Consider the following 24,695-nt stretch of genomic DNA (forward strand, 5'->3'; position numbering starts at 1 on the left):
TGCCTAGTCACCCTTAAAAAACAATTCTCAGACCTCACTTTCATCCTTACTCCATTCCTTACTCCTAGCTGTTTTAGTGCAGAGCCATCATCAAATTTCCAAGGGTAGATTACTTTGGAAAGATGTCTACGGAGATTCTTAGTCATCCAGGTCATGGATGTCCCAAAGGTGCTTTTTCAAGAGGCAATTAGACTTTCTTTGCTTTTCCTTGAAGACATTTTGTTTCCCATCCAAGAAGCTTCTTCAATTCTGACTGAATGGTGGAGGATGGAAGGATTTATATCCTTGCAGTCATCTTATCGTTAGTACTCTTTCTGAGAATCATTGAGGCCACTTGGAGGTTTGTTTGTGCCCTAAGGGTCACCTGAATAGTGGGAAAGGGTGTGAAACCTTCTTGAACTTTTGAAAGTTCTTTGGGAAGAAGTGTCAGTGGCCATTAGATTTCAGGTTGTTGATGTGAGTTGTACTTTAAGATGAGCAACCATACAAAGGAATAATAATAAAGAAACTCCCGCCTCCATTGGACGGAGTTCCTTCCATTATGCTGACACACAATTATGCTACCTTATTTCTTTAAGACAGTTTTATGATAATGTTCATGTCGAACCTTCTCTACGCTAGACACATTTGACATTGCTAACTTTTACTGAACTTTTTCTATATCTATGGTAATTATAAGTTGACTGAAACATGATCTAATCAGAAATAAAATAACTGTGACCTTTCTATTATTGGATGTAGCTCACTTGTTTTTCTCACTTGATGCTCAGATATATCCTTAGAAAAATATCAGTGAAAAATCTGCACGAAGACTTTTATAAGTTTCCGTGTTTTTAATATGTGTAACACTAGATTACTCACTTCTGACAACAGAATTTATCTGAAAAACAGTGCAACCGGAACTTACACTGGGGTGGAAAATTCATCTCTTAGGTATGAGGCCACATAAAGTCTTTCTTCCAGGTAGATTGAGGCCAATCAAGATAACATTATCTAGTAAGATCCTCTGGGCAAAACATAGAATTTAATTACAGTACTTTATTACACTTATAGAAGAGATAAAAAGAATTGGTGTGATTTAATTGCTTGTAATCCAAATCTCAAATTTCTATAGTTTGTACATGTACATTTATTCCAATGAGTTGCTTTTCATTATCTTTAGAAAATTATAGCAGTTCTTGTCTACAGCAGACCCACATTTTTTCTCCAATTGGAGCATCAATAATCTTAATCTATTCTAATTTGGGAAAAGGGATTTATTAAGCTTTTATTCTTGTAATATATTTCCCTATGATTTCCTATTATCATTTTTTCCTACTGATTCCAAATTCAAGTTTCTTGGTCAAGAAAAAATTACCTCAGGATTGTAATGAAAGATTTAATAAAAAATTATTCTATTTTGCTCACAGTTTAAATGCCTTTCTCTGTTTTGCATATAGGAGAGAAATATCAAATTGGAAATCCCATGCTTATCATCAAGCATTTACTTCCAATTATTATACTGATTAAAAATCAATTCAGGGGAATTTAATTGGGAAATAATATATATAAATGGATTGACCACATACCCTGCACTAGATTTATGACTAATTCAACCAGAATACAATTGAATTCCAAAAGGAAATCTATTCTGATTTAAGATAATATTGTATAATAATGTGTAAAGCTATAGGCCATACAACACTGTCTACTGAACAAAAAATATTCCAAAATTAAATTTATCATAGTAAATGGAAAAGAGGAAAAAAAATGGAGTTGAGTAAGAAGAAATTTAGAGTGTGATGCAAGCAGTGAATGGATTAGAAATATTTTATATTTGACAGGGCTGAGGGAAGCAGAAGAAATAAATATGTTAGATTGACAGGATTCAACTGAACATCGGTGGAATTTATTTATTGATTGCTGTCCTGCCTTTATCATTTTTACAAACAACGCAAGGTGGCAAATATATCTAATACTTTGCTTCCGCCTATTTTCCCTACAACAACAAATCTGATAGTACTGGTCCAAGATCAGCAAACTTGCTTGTCATGCCTAAGGTGAGATGAGAACTCCTGGTCTCCTTGTTTCTAGCCTGGGGCCTTAACAACTAGACCAAACTGGCTCAAAATTCTTGGAAGAGTTACAAAAAAAGCCAATGCATCAACAAAGGGATAGTACCTAGATCACATGAAGTATTAATATTGCTTTAATAAAAGATCACACTTTGATTGCTGTATTCAGTTTTGATCACCTGGATACAAAAATGGTGTTGAGGCTCTAGAAAGAGTACAGAGAAGAACAACAAAGATAATTAGGGGACTGGATAATAAAACATGCAATGAATGGCTGTTGGAACTAGGTATATCTATTCTAGCAAAGAGAAAGATGAGGAGTAACGTGATAGTAGTCTTCCAATTATTTCAGGGAGAAGGCGAGGTCACAGAGAAGATGCGGTCAATCTATTCTCCAAAGCAGGACAAGAAGTAATGGTTGGAAGTTTAACAGAGATCCAACCTAGAACTAAAGAGAAATTTCTTGACAATGAGCACAATTAATCAGTGGAATGGCTTGCTTTCAGAAATTGCAGGTGTTAATCACTAGAGGTTTTGAGAAGAGATTGGACAACTTTTGTCTGGAATGGCATAAGGTCTCCTGCTTGAGCAGAAATACCTGTAAAGCAGTGGTGGGTTCCTCCCGGTTTGGTCCGGTTCGGCCGAGCCGGTAGTGGTGATGATATGACATCACTGAACCGGTTCTCCCCCTTCCCACCCCCCCACGTTATTCTTACCTTTTATTTGGTCCCACCCCCAATCTATTGCTGCCTCCTGAGTCCCAGCTGATGACTAGAGGGAAAAAAACTGTTTAAACTCTTGCCGCGGGGCTTCAAAGGGCCGTCCTACAGCTGATCAGTGTTAAAAGCAAACAAATGAGTCGGGTCGTAAGTGCGAGGACTGGTTGTAGGTGCGAGGACCTTCCAGAAATGACTCTGACCAGCTAGCCACGCCCACCTAGTCACATGACCTCTAAGCCACACCCACAAAATAAGCCACGCCCACAGAACTGGTAGTAAAAAAATTTAGAACCCACCCCTGCTGTAAAATCTCTTCCAACTTGTTATACTGTTACTATTTTTAATGGAGATAGGCCTGGATAATAAATGTTTCTTCTAGCATCTATAATTGAGCCTGATCTAATGGCACCAAAATAGCATATGTTGGTTATGATATAATAAAAAGATTTCTAGCCAATTCTATGAATACTTTCTGAAAAGTTAAGTCACTCTAACTGAACTTATCCCACATATAGATGCATACCCAGAACAAAAATAGCAACCACAGAAGCCAAAGATCCATTAGGTTGAAAAAGTCTGATCTATAGCATGTTTATGCAATGCTCAAATGGATACAAGCATAGTGATCACTATAATAACAATAACTGGAAACATTAATCACACATATTCTAATATGAGGTATTAAATTGCCATAGCAAAATTAAGGGAAATTGGGTCCCTTAATTTGAACATTGTATCAAAATGGCACAACACCACAGCTATTTAGTCTCAAGGTTCATGATTACTTTTCTTCTGTTTGTATGTTTGTGGTTATATCTGTGTGTGTTGCTTATGTGCACACAAGCTACTGCTTGCATGTATTTGCTAGCTAAGAATAAATATTATGATATGACAAGCTATAACTGTCCTACAATTCTATATAAATACTTTTATCAAAATAGATCTGCTGGCATTTAACGTGCCACAAAACTCAATTTGGGGGGGTGGGGATTAAAAACTAATCAAAGAGACAAATCTCCAAAGTGCAATGAACATTTCATTGGAGAAAAGCAGGAAAAAATACTTCGAAATGCTTGACATAGTTTGAGTAAAACAGTCATTCTCAAGAGGAATATTCACCGTATTTTCTATTCTGGAAAATTATGCTCTCTCTTCAGATTTCTCAGAACATAATTAATGGCTTGTTAAACACACACACACACACAATGTTGATGGGAAGGATGTCAATAGTTGACTGAATCCAGCTAGAACTGCCCACAAACTACAAAAAAGCTTGGAGTGAACATCAGAGATTTCTGAAGGATAAATCAAAGCACAGGACTTTCAGTTATTACCTTGAATGGGAATTATTAGGACCAATGGGATTTACTGGAACTTCTGATCTCATACAGGAACAAATCTTTGATTTACTGAAAATAACCTTTCATGCTTAAAAGGATAAAACTATTGGTTATAATCAGCCACTCATTAGTACAAGTAGTCCTTGTCAGCAACCACAATTGGGATTGGCAACTTGGTCATTAAGTGAAGTGAAATTGGTTTTAAATAATGGAAAACTAATCATAGGAAGAGAAAAAAATGTTCAATAATATTTTATCTAGAGGTAGTCCTTGTTTAACGAACACAATTGGAACTGGCAGTGAAGTGAAGCAGTTACTAAGTGAAACCGCAACTGTGCTTATGATCTTACTTTAGCTTTTCTTTGCAGACCTGTGAAGGTTGTAAACACAAGGATTGGTTGCAAAGTTACTTTTTCCTCACTATCATAACTGCGAATGATCACTAAACGAGGAGTACCCTTTTCTTGTAAGTTACAGCCATAGAAATTGCTTAAATATTTCCTAGAAAATTGTACTACTTATAATGAATGACCTGTCAATTGACTTCAATTTTCATTTGAAGTTTTTAGTGATGGTATTTACTGAGTGGGTATATGGAAGATTCACTGCACTGACAACTATTATGAAAAATAAGAGCGGTTATGTACAATGAAATAACATATACGAGTAGTGGGACAGGATTGGGAATTGAAGCAGGTCTGAGGGTTGAATTCTGTAGCTCATCCCTCCTGTTAGCTAGATCAGTGATGTCGAACCTTTTTGGCACCGAGTGCCGAAAAGGGACCATGCGTGCGTATGTGCTCCGTGCGCGTGCTTGTCTGGGTCGCAACCTGGAAGAGGAGCTGCCAAGGGTGCATGCGTGCACCTGAAAATGAACTTCCAGTTTCCGGCACGCCAGCCAGCTAGCCTTCCAGGTTTCTGGTGCGCATGCGCGTGCAATGATCACCTGGCCAGTACATATGATCCCGCAGGAAAATGGAAGACCAGCTCTTCTAGTTTCCGGCACTGCCGCATGCACAAAGATCAGCTGATTGTCATGCACGCATGCGCACCAGAAACCCGGAAGAGGAATGGGTGACACCGTGCGTGACAGGCGACATGCAGGGTACGCATGGCATAGGTTCGCCATCATGGGGCTAGATGATAACAGGCCAATTGTAAGGTGTGTCTCAATTCCATGAATTTATATCTTTCCTATTTGGGTTTAAGGTAGAAAGACAAAATAATATTAGCTGTCACTGCAGGAGAACTTGTAAATGAAACTCTTGTCTTCAACAATTATGAGAATAAAAAGCGGAAGGAAGGAGGAATTTGGGGGTTATGAAGACAGTATAGGCTGGCGTGCTGTGGTCCATGGGGATCATGAAGAGTCAGACACAACTTAGTGACTGAACAACAATAAAACAGAAAGAAGGAATAAGTAGATGTAATTTTGGAGAGTGGTTTCTTCTTATTTCAGTATTTCATGATTTATGGCCCTAGCTCTGCTGGCCTTTCATAAAGCTTTAAAGACTGAGATGTTCCCACAGGCATTTGAGCTGTGAAGTTAAGTGAGGCCCATTGCCTGAACGTTTCATTACATCTTGATCTGAAATGGTATGTTTTTTTAAAAAAAATGTGTGATATCATATGGTTTTGTTTACTTTAACTTTAGTATGCTACCTAGGATTACGTTGGTGTATAAACCAGCTACAAAAATTATTTAGGTAAATAAATAACAAAATTACTCTTATATACCAGACAAAATTCTCTTCTAAAAGTTTTCAACTGAACAGATGTATCTGAACAAGCAAATCTGTATAAACATTACAATGCTATATAAATGTTCTGACCGAAATCTAATGAAATACTAGAATTGCCTCCCACAGTCTGCTGCTCCCAAATGTGTTGGCTTTAAAATTCACATGATGCTCAGCTAGCCATGTTTCTAAGAACCTGCCACACAGCAGCACTGTTAGTGAAATTGGTTTCCTTTTTTTTTTAAAAAAAGAACAAAGTTATCTAATTTGATGACCGAATATAACAGAATAACAGAGTTTGAAGGGACCTTGGAGGTCTTCTAGTCCAACTCTGCCTAGGCAGGAAACCCTACACCGTTTCAGACAAATGGTTATCCAACATCTTCTTAAAAACTTCCAGTGTTGGAGCATTCACAACTTCTGCAGGCAAGTTGTTCCACTGATTAATTGTTCTAACTGTCAGGAAATTTCTCCTTAGTTCTAAATTGCTTCTCTCCTTGATTAGTTTCCACCCATTGCTTCTTGTCCTGCCCTCAGGTGCTTTGGAGAATAGCTTGACTCCCCCTTCTTTGTGGCAGCCCCTGAGATATTGGAACACTGCTACCATATCTCCCCTAGTCCCTCTTTTCATTAAACTAGACATTTCTTGCAACCATTCTTCATATGTTTTAGCCTCCAGTCCCCTAATCATCTTTGTTGCTCTTTCTCTTTCTAGAGTCTCCACATCTTTTTTACATCGTGGAGACCAAAACTGGATGCAGTATCTCATAGACATTATGCTGCAATCGCATAGACATTATGTTGCAATATTTGTATGATAGGCTTTACACCACTGAAAACAAAGATATTTGTGAAAGAGAGCCATTAAATAATTTTAAAACATATAATTCATACATGAATTAAAAAGTAATTCTTCTGGATATTAGGAAATAATGTCTATTTCAATCATCGGCATTTTAAGTCACTTAAATTATTTTAGTTGTTAAATTTTTCATCTTAGGTTATAAATCAGGATCTTTAGACTCCTGAGTCCAGTAAATATAAGTAAATATATAAATAATGATTTTGAAAGTAAAGGGTCAATATATTTAAAATATATTGCTAATATGGCATTGCCAGATAATTTTACTACTCAAGGGACTTAACATCATGCTTCCACAATAGGTAGAATTTATCTAAACGATAAGTTCTACCTATTCGGGTAGAACGAAGGCCCAGTGTGTTTTAAAAAGAATCATAAGAAGCACATTTTCTTTTGCTCCAGAGTGTACAAGTTTCAGATGAGAAGCAGCAGTGACAGAAACATGACTTCTCTTTTGAGATACAGGTAGTTCTCACCTTACGACCTTTTGTTTAATGACTGAAGTCACAACAACACTGAAAAGAGTAATTTACAACTGGACCTTATGACTTTCCCAGCATTCCTATAGTCCCATGAGCAAAATTCAGGCAGTTGGCAAGCAGCATGTATTTACAAAACCTGCAGCATCCTGGGGTCATGCAATCACCATTTGTGAAATTTCCAGTGGGCTTCCGACAAGCAAAATCAATGCAGGAAACTGGATTTGCTTAATGGCCACATAATTCACTTAACAACGGCAGCGATGCACTTAACAATTGTGGCAAAAAAGGTGGCAAAATCAGTTGCCTTGTTTAGCACCAGAAATTCTGGTCCCAACTGTAATCGTAAGTCAAGGACTGTAATGATCTCAAACCTGATCATATTTTTATCTTTGTATCCACAGAAACAAGAGACCAAAATAGATACAGAGTAATTAATATAACATATAAACACTTAAGTAGCACCTGGATGGAAGATAATTCCTACAGAGCATAGGTGAGCAACTCATGAGCCATATGCAACCTCCTGGTTGATTTAGTGTAGCAACTACTTCTATCCTGATTTACTTGTATCCATCTGAAATGCCTGTGAAAGGTTATTCCATGTAAAAATAAAGAATTATATGAACATTCCCAAACTGGCTTTAGGTACAAAATGTATCACCAGAAATTACATGATCGATGCACATACAGGAGTTATTTATAAATGTCTGAATGAATGAACAGATTGGAGCTCATCCTGATTAGCAAGTGTTCTGTATACAAAGGATTTAGAATAGGATTTAAAATTCAGTCTGAGAAGATACAACATTAGATCATGGAATTCAGAGTTTAGCTTAGTATGAAAACAGTTTTGCATATCAACAGCTTGCATTTGGCACATATTTTTAAGACAACGCATGAGATAACACTATATATTGAAAGAACAGTAACACACATTCATTAGAAAATATCTACCGCTCACCGATTTGGCTCATTTTGTACAGATATACTGTAAAAACAGTTTTTGTCTCCTGACACATTTTCCCTTGCCTAGACATTGATTGTCTAGACAGAGCAACAGGTGTAGGACAGTGACTCAATGAATGATGGGAATGGTGACTATTTGGAAATGTGCTCTGATTAATCAACTCGATGCCTGCAAGTTCTGTTATGTTCTTTGTTGCTCAGTTTTATCCTATGCTGCAGTGCCCAAACCAATTCATGCTGAAATGCTTCAAACCATTCTTTGGTTCCTTGACAACAAACACACAGGCGACAGCAATTTCATCATTTCTTCTCTACTAGCAGTACAGCCAATGGAATTTATGGGTAGCTATTCACTTTCTGTAGACACTGCAGAAAGACTTTATTACCTCTTTCAAAACAAGAAAGAGAAAGGGCAAAAGGTATGTATAATGTTGTTTGGAAAGCTGCTTACTTCAAGCAGCCTGTAATAATCAGGGGATAAAGCAGGGCTAAAATAACCATTTACAAAGAGTCATCTGAAGGATTAGTCATGGTCTTTAAAATATTTTTTCTAGACCTGGCTGCACAACAGAAAACTGCAGGAAAGGGAAAAAGCTTTTCTTTCTCCATAAAAGTACCAACATAGAGAGATGGTATAAAAAACAATGGCATCAGTTTAGAGTAAAAAGAACTCTAAAAGTGGTATTTTTGAGCTAGTGGTGAGGCTCTTGTATCCTCTTAATATTATAGTTGTGTCATAAAATGAAAAATTAAATCAGCTTTTATTTCTTTATATTACTTTCTGAAGGAATACTTATCAAAAAAAAGAGATGTTCCAACAATTTTTTTTGAGGATGGGGGGCTTTAAGTCAGTGTTGACTCCTGGTGACTGCCTTAGACACCTCCTTGCAGTTTTCTTGGCAAAATTTTCAAAATTTTGAAGCAGAAGTGGTCCTCAGGAAAGAATGAACTTTCCCAGAATGGCTGGATTGGTATTGCTATAGTCTTAGAGAAATATAGAACTTTCTCAAGAAAACTGGAATATTCTAGGAATGAACAGCACAACTTTTGCACATTTTTTAGAGAAATAAGGAGAAATTTCCTGACAGTTGGAACAATTGACCAGGGGAATGGCTTGCTTTCAGAAGATGTGGGTTCTCCATCACTGGAGGCTTTTAAGAAGAGATTGGATTATTTATTTATTTATTTATTTATTTATTTATTTATTTATTTATTTATTTATTTATTTATTTATTATTTATTTATTTATTTATTTATTTATTTATTTATTTATTTATTTATTTATTATTTATTTATTTATTATTAAATTTCTATACCGCCCTTCTCCCGAAGGACTCAGGACGGTGAACAGCCACAAGATAAAACACATGAATACAAAAATTTAAAATAAAATAAAAACGAATTAAATAATTTGGCTGAACAAATTTAAAATACCCCATAATTTAAAAACAAATTAAAATTTACATTTAAAAAAAGGGGAGAAGATTTAGGCCAGGCCAGCTTGATGAAATAAAAAAGTCTTAAGCGCGCGACGGAAGGTGCGCAGATCCGGGATCCTCCGTATCTCCAGGGGGAGCTCGTTCCAGATCGTAGGTGCCCCCACAGAGAAGGCTCTCCCCCTATGGGCCGCCAGTCGACATTGTTTGGCCGACGGCACCCGGAGGAGCCCCTCTCTATGGGAGCGTACTGGCCGGTGGGATAATTCAGATTATCATTTATTCATTCAGATAATGATTCAGATAATCATTTATCTGAAATGGTATAGACTGGTCTCCTGCTTGACCAGAGGGTTGGACTAGAACAGGGGTCTCCAACCTTGGCAACTTTAAGCCTGGTGGACTTCCACTCCCAGAATTCCCCTTTGCTGGCTGGGGAATTCTGGGAGTTGAAGTCCGCCAGGCTTAAAGTTGCCAAGGTTGGAGACCCCTGGACTAGAAGATCCCCAAGGTCCCTTCCAACTCTGTTATTCTGTTATTCTTTTTTTAAAAGACAAAGCAATAGTCTCACATACGTACTTTTCACCACCTCTACAATTTCCAAATGAAAAATTATATGAAAGTTTGTTTAGCTGAAAGAATATTTTAAAAAGAAGGGGAATATTTCTTAGTGTTCACTCAAATTCCGCACCCTACTCTCAAATACATTTCCTGCTACTGCAACATAAACAGAAGGAAAAATTACCCTGTTAATACTGCCGGCTGTCACCTGGAAAATCGTAAGAAGGGATTTCTGAGCCTTCCTTATGATACTGCAGTCTCAAGATGCAAGACACCTGAATACTTTTGAAAAATGGTTTCTCACCTGTCCAAGTTGTTCACAAGCAGTTTGATATTCAGCTCGCTGGCAGAGATCTTTCACTCGTTGGTATTTGGGCAAAAAATTTTCTTCTTGAGCATCCATTTTTTCATTGTCTCTTTTGTGCAACAGCTTACTGGAAAAAAAAAAGATGCTTTTTTTGCTTATGGAAATACAGGTGCCTTAAATATGTAAAAAAATAATGAAATTGACACAGGCTAATTCACACATTGGGATTAATGCATACCTACTATACCAGTGGTTCTCAACCAGTGGTCTGTGGACCCCTGAGGGGCCTGCATTGTCATCACAGGAGGTCCGCGAAGGCTTGAAGAAATGTTATGATTTAAATCTTGAGTTAAGTCTCGGGGGTCCATGGCCACAAAAGGCATTTATAGAGAATCCGTGGTGAACAAAAGGTTGAAAACCACTGTACTATACAATGCAATTTTTCTGCTAGATAAAGCCATTGGACAACATTAGCTACTTGATTATTCATATTTTTATTTCTTGATCTCACTGCCTCTCGTGCATGCTTCTTAGCACACTATATAAAATAAAGCTGAATTCCATGATTTGAATGGAGAATACTTCTCTTAATTTTTGTAATATAGAACAATTTATAATGGTTGGTCAGAAAAGTACAACACTGAAATCTACCAATCACAATCATGAATTGGATTGAATTCTGTATTCATTATTAAACTTTTTGCCTCTTTTCTATGTTTTCAGGGAATCACTATTCTTGTACACACTAATCTGTATTGCTTATATAATGGTTTTCATGAATGAATAGCATAGGGAATTGATACTTTTGTCAGGTATTGATATACTGTCACAAATTTAATAATCAGTTGAATGCAGTGGAAATATGGTATTTAGATAATCCATCTAATAAAATCAGAAGGCATGGCACTAAGAGTGAATAGATGATAAATGATTTTGGACTGAACACAAAAGTGATTTACTAACATGAAAAAAAGCATACTGCTGTAATATGGATACATAAGGAGAAAAATGAAAACTGAACATAAAACAAATATGTAAGGGAAGATTAAATGGCTTGAAAATAAAACAATACCAAAAAAGTGTTGGTTGCCCGGAACTGCTGAGATTCTCAAAAAAGAAAAGTGGAAGTTGAAAGAATAAAAGGCAATTACAGATTGTCCTTGGTTAATAACCACTTGTTCAGCAATTGTTCAACTGACGATGGCGCTGAACAAATGGGACTTATGACCAGTCCTTAAAGTTGGCAACTGGAAGTGCCAGAACCATCATTGCTAAGCAGTGTAGTCCAGTGGTGGGTTGCTACCGGTTCGCTACCAGTGGTGGGTTGCTACCGGTAGTGGCGGTGGCAGGAGGCTCTGTCCACCCATCTGGACGTCTCTGCGCATGCACAGAAGCGTTTCACACACACACACACATGCACGCATGCCCATAAGCGAACTTGTAGCGACCAAAATTGAAACCCACTACTAGTGTAGTCGTGTCTGATACTGTGCTTTAGGACAGCTTAGTGAGGGAAATTCCAGCCCCAATTACTGTCATTAACTGAGTGAAGTAGTGTAAGGACAGGGTGGAAGCAAGGATAATTTGCAAACATAGAAAATTATGGAGAAATATAGTGAATGATTTGGTGTAAATTAGATCAAGTTATAAACGCAGTCCTCGACTTACGACCACAATTAAGCCCAAATTTGTTTTGAACTTATCAAAAAAATCTCTGTATAGTCCCTTGCCAATTTTGAGGAACTGATTCTGAGTTGTAGTCTTCCTAGAGTAGGTGTGTCAAACTCGCGGTCCGTGGGCCAGATGCGTCATATATTGGCCATGCCAACCCCCGTTTTAACGAAGGGGAGGGGATTTTGACATCCCTGTCCTAGAGAATATCTAAAAAGCAAGGTTATCTATCTATCTATCTATCTATCTATCTATCTATCTATCTATCTATCTATCTATCCAGGTAGTCCACAACTTATGGCCACAATTGAGGCCAAAATTTCTGTTGCTAAGTGAGACGTTTGTTAAGTGAGCTTTACTCACCACAGTTGTTAAGTGAATTTTTATTTATTTATTTATTTATATTTATATTTGAATTTATATACCGCCCTTCTCCCCCTAGGGACTCAGGGCGGTGAACAGCCGAAATTAAAATACATACAATATAAAAGTTAAGATAGCTAAAATAAATTAAATCAATCGGCCCCCAATTTAAAACCCCAAAGCTATACAATTAAAAACTAACGCATAAAACCTAATTAGGCTAGGCCAGCTTGCTGAAATAAAAATGTCTTCAGGGCCTTACGGAAAGTGCGGAGATCCGGGATCAGTTGTATTCCGGGAGGAAGCTCATTCCAGAGGGCGGGTGCCCCCACAGAGAAGGCTCTCCCCCTGGGGGCCGCCAGCCGACATTGCTTGACCAACAGTACCCTGAGGAGGCCCTCTCTGTGAGAGCGTATTGGCCGGTGGGAGATTATCAGTAGCAGAAGGCGGTCTCGTAAATACTCTGGCCCTAAGCCATGGAGCGCTTTAAAGGTGAGAACCAACACTTTGAAGCGCACCCGGAAGACCATCGGGAGCCAGTGCAGCTCGTGCAGGAGAGGTATTATATGGGAGCACCATGTTGCTCCCGTAATCACCCGCACGGCCGCATTCTGGACCAGTTGGAGCCTCCGGTTGCTCCTCAAGGGGAGCCCCATGTAGACAGCGTTACAGTAGTCCAGGCGGGAAGTGACGAGAGTGTGAGTGACTGTGCATAAGGAATCCCGATCCAGAAAGGGGCTCAATTGGCGTCTCAGGCGAACCTGATAAAAAGCTCCCCTGGCCACAGCCGTCATATGCTCTTCTAAAGACAGCCGTGTGTCCAGGAGGACGCCCAAGTTGTGAGCCCCCTCTGTGGGGGTCAGTGACTCGCCCCCAATAGCCAGCGATAGCACCAGCTGGCTATATCGGGATGCCGGCATCCACAGCCACTCGGTCTTGGAAGGGTTGAGTCGAAGCCTGTTCCTCCCCATCCAGACCCACATGGCCTCCAGACACTGGTACATCACTTCAAGGGCATCATTGGGGTGGTTTGGGGTGGAGATGTACAGCTGAGTATCATCAGCATGCATTGCAGTTGTTAAGTTAGTAACACAATTGTTAAGTGAATCTGGCTTCCCTATTGACTTTGCTTATCAGAACGTTACAAAAGTTGAACACATGACCCTGGGATCTTCTATAACTTTGAAGGATCACTAAATGAACTGTTGTAAGTCGAGGACTACATGTATTTTCTTGGCTATCAGTGCTATTAACTATAACAGATTAATGTAGCCTGAAGTTTTAGAGACAATGTGATTCTAGGCAGCAACTACTGAAGAACTAAAATACAGGAAGAATGCCTTTAGGCCTTCTCTGGAAATCCTGCAGAAATAGGAAGCAATTTGCTCAACTAGATAGTATGATTTAGTCTCTAGTTTTTACAATAGACTGATTTCATTAACTATGGCAGAGAACTATCTTATCACATTAAAAAAAAAAACAATTATCGGAGATAATATGTTGATCACAATCAACTGTATGTGTTCTTACTGTGTAACAGTTCCAGTAAGAATGAATCTACTAATAAATTCATTTTTGTTATTAAAGCAACTTCCCAAAGGAAAAACATAATATTGCTGAAGAAATTACATAATTTAAGACAAACAACTGGCTTCAACTACAATAATTCTAGCAGCTTGTGCTTTGAGCAATGAAGTCTCTAAAAAAAATAAAACAAAGCAAATTTGAAAGCTACTTACCCTCGCTCCACCAAAAACGAATCTCTCCAAACCTTCATTTTCTTTTTCAAATGGAATCTGGAAAAACTGAAACATAGGTTTGAATCGTATTTAACTATGATTAGTCCAAACCTTATGTATTGAAATCTTGTATAATCTGACAAATATGCAAGATTTCTACTGTTTAAAAATTATGTGTAATTGTGAACATTGTGAATACTACTTTGAAATCAACAGTACCTTGGTAACCACATGTGTTTCATTGTTAATCTTTGGATAACAGCAACAGCTATTCAGGTTAGGCAAATATCAGCCTATTGATGATTAAGATGGTTAAGACAAATCATTTCAGAATATTGTTTATTACCAATAGTTTCTGCCTGCCTGCCTGCCTGCCTATTGTCTGCCCAACCGTCCATTCAGTGGTGGGTTGCTACCAGTTCGTACCAGTTCAGGAGACGATAGTAGCGGCGGTGGGAGGCTCCGCCCACCCGCCCATATATCATTAAATATGCTCTGTGCATGTGAGCGAACCAGTAGCAAAGGTAAGTGAAACTCACCACTGTGTCCATTCATCCACCCATCCCAAATATTTATTGTGGACATTAGTTTTAGTATAGGATTAGAGTGCAGTACTGCAGGCTACTTCAGCTGACTGCTATCTGCAGTTCAGCAGATCGAATCTCACCGGCTCAAGGTTGACTCAGCCTTCCATCCTTCCGAGGTGGGTAAAATGAGGACCCAGATTGTTGGGGGCAAGATGCTGACTCTGTAAACCGCTTAGAGAGGGCTGTAAAAGCACTATGAAGCGGTATATAAGTCTAAGTGCTATTGATGTTACTATTCCTCATATCTCTCCTACTACTTGTTAGGTCTTTAAAACATCCAGACACTTTAGAATAGTGAAATACTTTAGAATAATGAAGCAGGAATAGAAATTTTCAGAATAGGAAGAATAGGCTTTGCTTGTTTGTAAAAAAAAAAAAAGGATGAAAACCTCATTCAGTTGACCTTGGTTATTCCATTTAGAGTGGTATGAAATTGAGACAAAGAGAAACTGCTTCACACCCATGCCCCCAGACCGCCCCCTGCATCAGGGTAAGAGAGACAGATTAAAAACAGCACAGATACTAAGAGAACAAATTTCTTATATGTGTGTCTCTCCTTTCCCCAGACAATTTCTATGTAACACAAATAGCACCGATATTAAAAAATACACAAGGGAAACTTGAAATCTGTAATATATGGAAATACTTTTCCCTGAAAGATTCATAGAGTATTTTCCCAATGCAGACCTACAAAACAGAACCAAATGTTCCATAATGCTCTATTTAATAATAAAAACCAGTGTTCTCATTAACTGCAGGATATGTAAGTGTACTGCATATGTTTTCCACCCTTACCTATTGACCAATCTTTCAGAATCCAGCAGTTTTAGTATGGATTTCCCATCCATGTCAGGTGGAATGTCCAGGCCAGCAATATCTAGAATTGTAGGAGCAAGATCGATGTTCAATACAATGTGAGGATTCCTGAAAAGAAATATATATACACAATCTTTACAAAACAGCTGGAACAATAATCCCAGCCTAATCTGTAGCAGATACAGTATTAAACCATGTACTCTTCTGAAGATCCAGGTGTTTATCAATTTGGGGGAAAATACCTGCATTTTCTAGTAATACAGGTAGTCCTCGACCTACGCCCACAATTGAGCCCAAAATTTCTATTGTTAAGTGAGTTTTGACCCATTTTACAACCTCTCTTGCCTCAATGTTAATAAGTGAATCACTGCAGTTGATAAATTAATAACCCGGTTGTTAAGTGAATCTGGCTTCCCCATTGACTTTGCTTGTCAGAAGGGTCGCAAAAAGTGATCACATGACTTTGGGACACAGCAACACTCATAAATATGAACCAGTTGCTAAGCATCTGAGTTTTGATCATATGATCACTGGAATGCTGCAAAGGTCATAACTGTGAAAAATGGTTGTAAGTCCCATTTTTCAGGGCCATTGTAACTTTGAATGGTCACTAACTGAACTGTTGTAAGTCGAAGACTACCTGTAATTTAGAATTTATATTATATCTGAGAGCATCACACTTAAGTTACAATAGCTTGTAACCCTTAGAGCCATTTTGTTAGCATTATTTGATAGGTGAAGCCCATAAAATGATACTACGGTACATAAGATGAAACCTTGTGCTTATATTATTAATTGTATGCAATCCAGAAATGCTAGGTTTTACTTCTTCCATTTTTGTAAGGAAGATATAGTTGGCTAGTTTTAAGCTTGTGCAAAAATATATTTGGAAGAAATATATTTGTAGTTGAACTGTGGGGTCCTTGGTGCTCTGTAAACCTGGTTGTTTTCTTGCAGACGTTTCAATACCAAACTAGATAATATTATCAGTGCTAAAATGGAGTGGGGTTTGTTCTCATTTAAAATACTAGTGGCTTACCCTATTAGTGTTGGTGGGCGAGATCTTGGTAATTGGAACTATCAACTCAGACAAACAAGCTAAGAGTAAACAACAGCCTAAGCAAGGAAATACCAAAACCTCTCCCACCAACACTGATACTGTCCCTCAGACCCATGAAATGCATCATGTTTTCAACGCATTGAGGTTAAGATAATTATCTAGCCCTTTCAGGGCAATTCAGATATAGATATAAAAATATTACAGATTGGGGGGAAGACAGTTAAAAATGAGATTAAAAAGAGCACATTTTCTTGGGCCACCTAGTTGAGTTCACGGAAGAGGCAAGATTAAAAACAACAGGAATTGATTCATAGATCATTTTTAATCATTATATTACAATAGCTCCAGCTAAGATGCTTATTGAAACAATCAAGAAGTGGCAAATCCAAAAACTAAGTCTTGGAAAAACGATTACAGGGATCTTTGGAGACAAGAACATACTTGCCATAATTTACAGAGAGAAATTACAATTCAAAGATAGTGCCATATGGTTAGTTTTCTGCTCTTTTGCAAATTTCTAGCTTAGAAACACAGCAAGATAGCAATATGCTAATTTGCAACAATGAATGAATCCATTTGTAAATTACTGGATTTGAAAACAAACAAGGACAAGAACCAAAGATAATACATTTGTTTATTTGCTTGACAAGTGCAGCTCAATTTTAATTACCAGTTAATGCAGTGTAACATTTCAGGATAGAAGTAATGAACCTATGGTAATGAGGCCTCACTACAGCAATGACTGTTAAATCAGGGATGATAAGTGGGGGGCAGTCAGCAATTAATTTAGGTAGATACAACCGGCGTTAGCAAAAATATCGCTGTAGATGGACTCTGTATGGAAATAAGAACACCAATTGAGTATCTGACAAATTACCTTGTCGAGTGTGTACAAGTTTCCTTTTTACCATTTTCTCTAATGGGATGAACTCAAATGGGTCATTTTGACTGATCTATGTGAGCGTTACAAAAAAAATGAATTTTGATTCTAAGAAGACTTTTAAATGAAGGCTCCTCTGCAACAGAGATTGCAGGCAATCTAAAATGCTACTCTCTCAGGATGTCCTGAAGAATCAGACTACTGTCAAGGTTAACAATACATGGCAATGGACACTCCTTTAATTGGTTCTAGAACATCTCTCACACACACGATATGTCTTTTATAAGACATAAAAGAGGCAATCTTTACTCTTCCTCTCTCCTCCTGTGCCTTCTGAAAAGCTGATCTCAAGAACTGGGGAATTGTTGGCAGCAGCATGAAAGCTGATGCTTTCAGGGGAAATTGGTGAAAACAAAATTTCTGTCCTTTCCTCCAGTCAAAGGTTGTGTTGAGACCTTTAAATCCCTTAATGCTGGGGTTTTCATACTGTTGTTTGGGGAATTTAAGCAAACTCGATGGGGGTTGCAAGTTTCCTGAGGGATTTAGGCTGAAATTTGATTACCCAGGGTGACAGGGAAGCTTATTTCTTGCCTACCCTAGACCCAAAATCATTGATTTTACTTACAGGGTAATTATCTCTGTTCTTCATGGGTGGGAACAGAGTTTCTTGGTGTCATTAAGGCTGAGAACTTTGCATTAACTTATGAACTTTAAAATCTTTGCATGAATCAGAACTATCTTGACATAGGGTTTTGGTTAATTTTGAATTAGTCAAGAGGGCTTGGAATTCAGTGTACAAGATTTCTCACATTGATTAAGAAAGAGCTCTAGGGAAGCTAGAAAACTAAACCAACTGTTTAAAATGAGGCATGTTTGCTTACACCTGTCTTCCCTAAACTGATGCTGTTCAGACATTTTGATCTATAACTCTCATCAGATTTGATTTTTCAGAGAATTGTGGCCCAAAAACATTTTGAGTCTCTGACTTGAAGGCAGATCTCACAAAATGCTCAGTCAGAAGCCCTTGTCTTAACAGACTAGGTCAAGCTCAACAAATTACTCCAATCAAATACTTGTGCTCTCTCCCCATTGAACAATTATTGCTTATCAATGTGGCTGATACTGTTTTAATCCCTGGATAAGGTTCCTTACTACACATAATATGCATAGCATCGGATATTGGCTACAAGGAAAGTATCAGTGATCTTAGAGCAGGGGCGTCAAACTGGCTTCCCGTGGGCCGGATGCTTCATGCGTTGCCCACCCCCACCCCCCCGTTTAGCGAAGGGGAAAAAGCTTGTGATATGTCACATGATGACAACGTGTCATCGCGAGCTTGACACCTCTGTCTTAGAGATATGTTGGATGATTTCTTCTGGGTCTAGATCAAACTTTAAACTGCCAGAATGAAGCCACCTTCTTGGCTTTGTCGCTGGCCAAAAATAAGACATTATCGGTACATGTTTCTGTTAGTAGTTGACATACAAGCAGGTGGACTGGGTTCTGTGTCTCTCCATATTCACATAGTGTATTGTTATGCTCTAAGAGCCTCCACTTGAGCGTACATTTTTGGTTTTACATTTAGGCACTCCAACTCTCAACCTACTCAGTAGTATAAGGGAGGTCAGAACCTTCAGCCATCTCTTCCTTTAATGTTATTCCTTACTCAAAGGTATCCATCTTTTAATTCAATTTTGTTCTTGTGTAGACTCAAGACTGTTGGTTCTTGCCATAAAGCTGTTCCTAGATATGAGTTGGCAAGCTTGGGGCATACGTCCATTCAGAGGGTGTCGAGGATCAATCTTTTGCTTAGATCTCTCGTCATCTGCTGCTACTTAACTTAAATTGGACTTAACTTTCATGATATTCAATAAGAAGAGTCATCGGATCAGAGTTTGAAAAAATTAGCATCATCCTATTATGCTTTAGGTAATCCTAAATTGTGTTAAAGGCATACTATTATTTTTTGTTCTTGATCTGGTTTTTTACCTTGATGAAATTCATTTCAATTGAAAAAATCTATGAAGAGTCAATGCAGATATTTTATATCTGTTGCTGTTTTGCAACAGCAATTTTTTTCTTTCTTTATATTAAAAAGAGAGAAAGTACAAGTGCTACTTGTGTTAATTCATGCATACTGTTATATATTCATATTCATAAACACATATACATACAACACAGACAATTTTAGGGTAGAAATAATTATTACATTGCAAAAATTAAGCACTAAAATAATTTGTAGATTCACATCCTATAATTAATGTGAAATTCTCTCCTCTCTGTCTCTCTACCTTACTTGTAATCAGAACACAAAGGAAATATTGCATAATTCTGCTACTTTACATAATCACTTTCTGATGATTCCTGTCTACTAGAACAGCTAACTTGTTACAGTATTTTTATTTAGAAACCTATCTTTCACCCTAAGGATGAAAAGAGTTGGTTAAAAATGTAACACTCCTTTCATCACAGAAATACCAGAATTTCTTCACAGTTTTCAGAAACTTAGGCTTTTATTTTTTACCTAATATATGGATGTATAAAGAAAGAATTTTGGGAAAAATTTATTTAACCTACATGTGTAATCAAACTGATTAAATACTTTGCAAAATAGGTTTTCAGAACACAACTATTCTTTGGCTTGAAAAGTATTCTAAATTTTGTGAAGCCAAAGAATGAGCTTTATAGCAGCATCTGTTTCAGGTCATGTTAATTTATGATTATTGCATTTTTATTCTTACAGTGAAAACTTGGTAAGTTTCCTACCTCAAGCAACAAAATGTTTTGGATTGGAATTTCTAAACTTCATTTCAAATTTAAAACATCTCTTTTCAAGCACGAAAACTTTTGATTTGAAGCTTGAATGGACATTTCAAGCAACTTAGACTCTTGCAAGATGTTTGAGACAGTCCATTATGCACACAAAACAGCATTTTATCATGCAAAATGGGGTGTTTCAAATTCACTATGGATTGATTTGAAATGTACGATGCCTTATTTTATTGTCTTAGGGCACCACGTCGTCACGTTGGTGTCAGTTGGCGTATCAGGACTTTTTCCCCCTTTGCTAAACCGGGCGTAGGCATGGCCAGTGTGCGATGCATCTGGCCTGTGGGCTGGGAGTTGGTTTTTTTTTTTATTATTATTTATATGCCGCCCTTCTCTGGAGACTCAGGGCGGCTTACAGTGTGTTAAGCAATAGCCTTCATACTTTTGTATATTTATACAAAGTCAGCTTATTGCTCCCACAAACTGGGTCCTCAATTTACCTACCTTAGAAAGGATGGAAGGCTGAGTCGACCTTGAGCCTGGTGAGATTCGATCTTACTTTAATTGCAGACAGCTGGTGTTTTACAGTGCTTCTGTCTGTTGAGCTAAACCAGTCTCAACAGTTTGACAGCCCTGTCTTAGGGTATCATTTGGATATATATTATTTATTAATAAGCAGTCAAGGAGGCTTAAAATAATTCTTAAACAATTAAACAAAATGATTTTTTTACCATTTTGCTACCTAGGGGAGTGGGGGCCAAATGCTCCTTCTTAGGAAGGGTACTCTACGAAGGAGAAGACTGCTCCCGTGCGCCAGGCAACTGAGCTTTAGGAAGCAAAGGCATCTTCAAAAGGGCCTCTCCTGATGATCTAAGTCAGTGATGGCTAACCTTTTCCAGATCGAGTGCCCAAAGTGTGTGTGAATGTGCGTGCACCCGAACCCCCAAAATGCAATGCACATACAGCCGCCTACATGCACCCACCCCTGTGCATCCACATGCACAGGGCTCCCCTGTGTGTGCCCCACCCCCCATGCATGCAAGCGCCCCCCCCACCCCCCACCTCCCATGCATGCACAGCAGAGACCCGAAGACCAGCTGGCTGGTGGGAAGCATGCGCAGCAGAGCTGAACTGGGGCAGCAGCTCACGTTCCATCAGAGAGGGCGCTGCGTGCCACTTCTGGCACGCGTGCCATAGCTTCGCCATCACGGATCTAAGTAATCAGGTCCAATTAATAGTGGAAATGGCTCTTAGACCAATGTTTCTCAACTGCCACAGCTTTCAGATGAATGGACTTCAACTCCTACAATTTCCCAGCCAGAATGCATGCTGGCTGAGGAATTCTGGGAGTTGAAGTCCACCAATCTAAAAACTGCCTAGGTTAAGAAACACTGCCTTAAAAAAGTTGGGAGAGTACAACCTCAATTAAAACAGGCTTCACTTAAACCCTAAGCGTCAGTGAACATCTTGGCCTAACTACGCATTTTAAGTGGAAATATGAGAAATATTAACTGGAAATATGAGAAAAAAGTGTATCATTGAAATGCGTGCTTGGAAAAAAAATGAAATCTGATGAATAGAACTGACACTGAACATGTGCAAAGGGAATGGATGAAAAACAGTCATTTATCCCTATGTGAATAGAGAAGAAAATTAGTCTGGAAGGCTGCTATGCTTTGCACAGTCAGACATTCTCCTTTAATAAAGGACAGTATACCGCAGTGTAAAGGTTTTAAAACCTGGGGGGGAATATATCATCCACAATTCTGTTATTCCTTCCACATGCTACTGGCTTATTAAGAACAGACCTATAACAAAATTTAGGGAAACTGGCACTAGGAAAGTCAACTGAAGAATATTTAGTACAGTGCTGCAACTCCTTTTCCTCGTTACCACTCTTGGGGAAAAAAAAAATCCAAATTTTTTTTCTGATGAAATGGTAGGCTAGGGGAAGAGGAATGGCAGCTTCAAGACTGTATAGTAGACAGAACAGAAGTAATGGTCACAACTGGATTAAATTCAGAGGGCATACATAACAAAGCAGTCATCTATGATAGGAGAATCAAATAAGGAAATATATTTTTATATTAAAGACAGATGTTTTGAATATTGCTTAATTGCCAGCAAAATATTAGTTTTATGCAGACATATCCTACATCCAAGAAGAAGTGAAGTAGGAAGCAATGTTGGCACATGTACAAATTCTTCCTTATAACATTTAGGTGCCTGACTGCCTTATAGATCTTTGGATATTCCATATGAAGATCTTTACCAGGATCCCTCATTTCTTTACTGAGTTTCCTGACTCCTGAAGCCCTAAACATATTCAAACCAAAACAAAAATCGTTTAGGTGCCTATCCTGATTCCATGCACTCAGGCAGAAGTACAATGCAGAATTAGCCATGATATTCAGTTTACTCCCCTGGAGCCACCAAGCTCATTAACTTACAAGGATCCAGCCTCCACATTTGGACCACGTATATAGAAAGGAACTCTGATGTCAAATTCATATGGCATGGATTTTCCTTTCACCAGGCCAAATTGCCCAATATGATAGCCATGATCTGCTGTGTATATTACATAGGTATTTTCCAGTTCACCTGTTTCAACTAATGTATTATAAATCTGAAAAATAAAATAAACACATTAATGAATAAAATAAACATATTCATAGAGACACTATGTCTTAGATTGAAAAAAACAATAATACCATTGTTATTATGTTATATGTAAATAACACTGAATATATAAAGTTATTCCATTGGTATTAAAAGTATTTGATTCTTAAAAATTCTTTACTCCCCCCCCTTTTTTTCTGGCAGGTTCTCTTTAAAGCAAAAATATTAAACAATCAAGGCAATAAGTCCTTGCATTGCTATCCACACAATTAAGCTTTCAACAAATTAAACTATATACAAAGAATGAAGATAGCGGCAATAACTGTTCCTTTCTCAACCTTGGCAGTTTGAAGACGTGTGGACTTCAACTCCCAAAAGCAACGCTGGCTGGGGAATTCTGGGAGTTGAAGTCCACACGTCTTCAAACTGCCAAGGTTGAGAAACTCTGATCTAGAAGTACTGGATCTGTGGAATTGTTGGACAACCTTTGGTGTGCTACTGGGAGTGATTTATTGCCTAGCTCTTCTGGAACATGCCACATCATGGAATGCTAATATATCATGCTGCAGGATACTCTGTCTCTTAACAAACCATGTATCACTTTCCCCACCTCACAATGCACATTTATTTTTAATACTTCAAACAGGTGCAACAAATTAAAAAGAACATGCACTAAACCAGAAACAGCATAAAATTGTAATTATAGGGGCCAACACTAAGCAATTTCTTCATGAAATCCATAGGCCAAGGATTGATCTGTTTGACCAAAGTATGTTCTTAAATCCTTTAAAAACACTTGGGGGAGGCAAGTTTAACTGTTCTGTGTCCTGTTACTTGAAATTAAAAAAAAAAAAATAGAAGGGATTCAGGTTCATGGTACTGAACATGAAATCTCTTTTCTACTATGCCTAATTTTACCCAAAGATAATTAAAATAGGAACAGGACTCTATGATTCCCATAACCATCACAGTACATAGCAGTTTTTTTCTCCTGTCTTATATCTTTCTAAGCTTTTAGTCCTTAACTCCTATAATAAGACTGAGATCCAAAATGGATTACTGGTTTTCTCAGTTCACAATGTTTTGGTTATTTAAAAGGTCAGCTATCCCCAGCTGAGAAGGGCTACACACATATCCAATTGTTATGATTTATTGTATCAATAACTACATTTTATGGAATTATTGTCAGAGTTCCAAGTAACACCCCCATTCTGAATTCTGCTTTGGTTAACTTATCTTAGGTGAAACATTTTCCTTCAAACTGTGTTTCTGGTTTTTATAAAAGGCTGTTTGTTTAGCTAACAAGGAATGCTAACCATTGCATTTTATGATGACCCAGATACCTTCATTTTTTAATACAGAAAAGCAGGTCAAAGCATAACTATTTTTGGAGTCCATCTGTGAGAAAGCAGAAGGTTAAGTCTGACTGACTGATAGGATTTTAAAATGTATCGTCCTTATTTATAAGTGTGTATTTTATGTCAGCAAATTTACTAGGGATTATTTTAAGGCTGAATAGCCACTATGATAAATTGCAAGACTACTATTTCCTCAAATGTATACAGTAGCATTGACAAAAAGATTATAATATCCTAGAACGGACCACAAATCAGTGATAATGTAATCACAATTAGCCTCAATGTAATCCTATTCTTACTGTCATGGAATTCCTGTGTTTTGCTTAAACTTAAACAAATTACAAGAAGGTCAAATAGGCAGCAGTAA

General features: G+C 37.9%; 1 protein-coding gene across 1 annotated transcript in view; it reads right to left on the reverse strand.

Moving 5' to 3' along the window:
- SULF2 (sulfatase 2) overlaps nt 1–24,695 on the reverse strand; it is a 113,964-nt gene that overhangs the window by 34,486 nt on the left and 54,783 nt on the right. Inside the window, exons 7-10 of the mRNA XM_070940035.1 lie at nt 22,802–22,977; nt 15,622–15,750; nt 14,240–14,305; nt 10,464–10,593 (exon numbers count right to left, since the gene is read on the reverse strand). Of these exons, the coding sequence (XP_070796136.1) occupies nt 10,464–10,593; nt 14,240–14,305; nt 15,622–15,750; nt 22,802–22,977 (501 nt within the window). The remainder of the gene's footprint in view (nt 1–10,463; nt 10,594–14,239; nt 14,306–15,621; nt 15,751–22,801; nt 22,978–24,695) is intronic.

Source organism: Pituophis catenifer, unplaced genomic scaffold (assembly GCF_029215685.1).
Source record: "Pituophis catenifer annectens isolate HBS135680 unplaced genomic scaffold, rPitCat1.0.hap2 SCAF_3, whole genome shotgun sequence".
Taxonomy (NCBI): Eukaryota; Metazoa; Chordata; class Lepidosauria; order Squamata; family Colubridae; genus Pituophis; species Pituophis catenifer.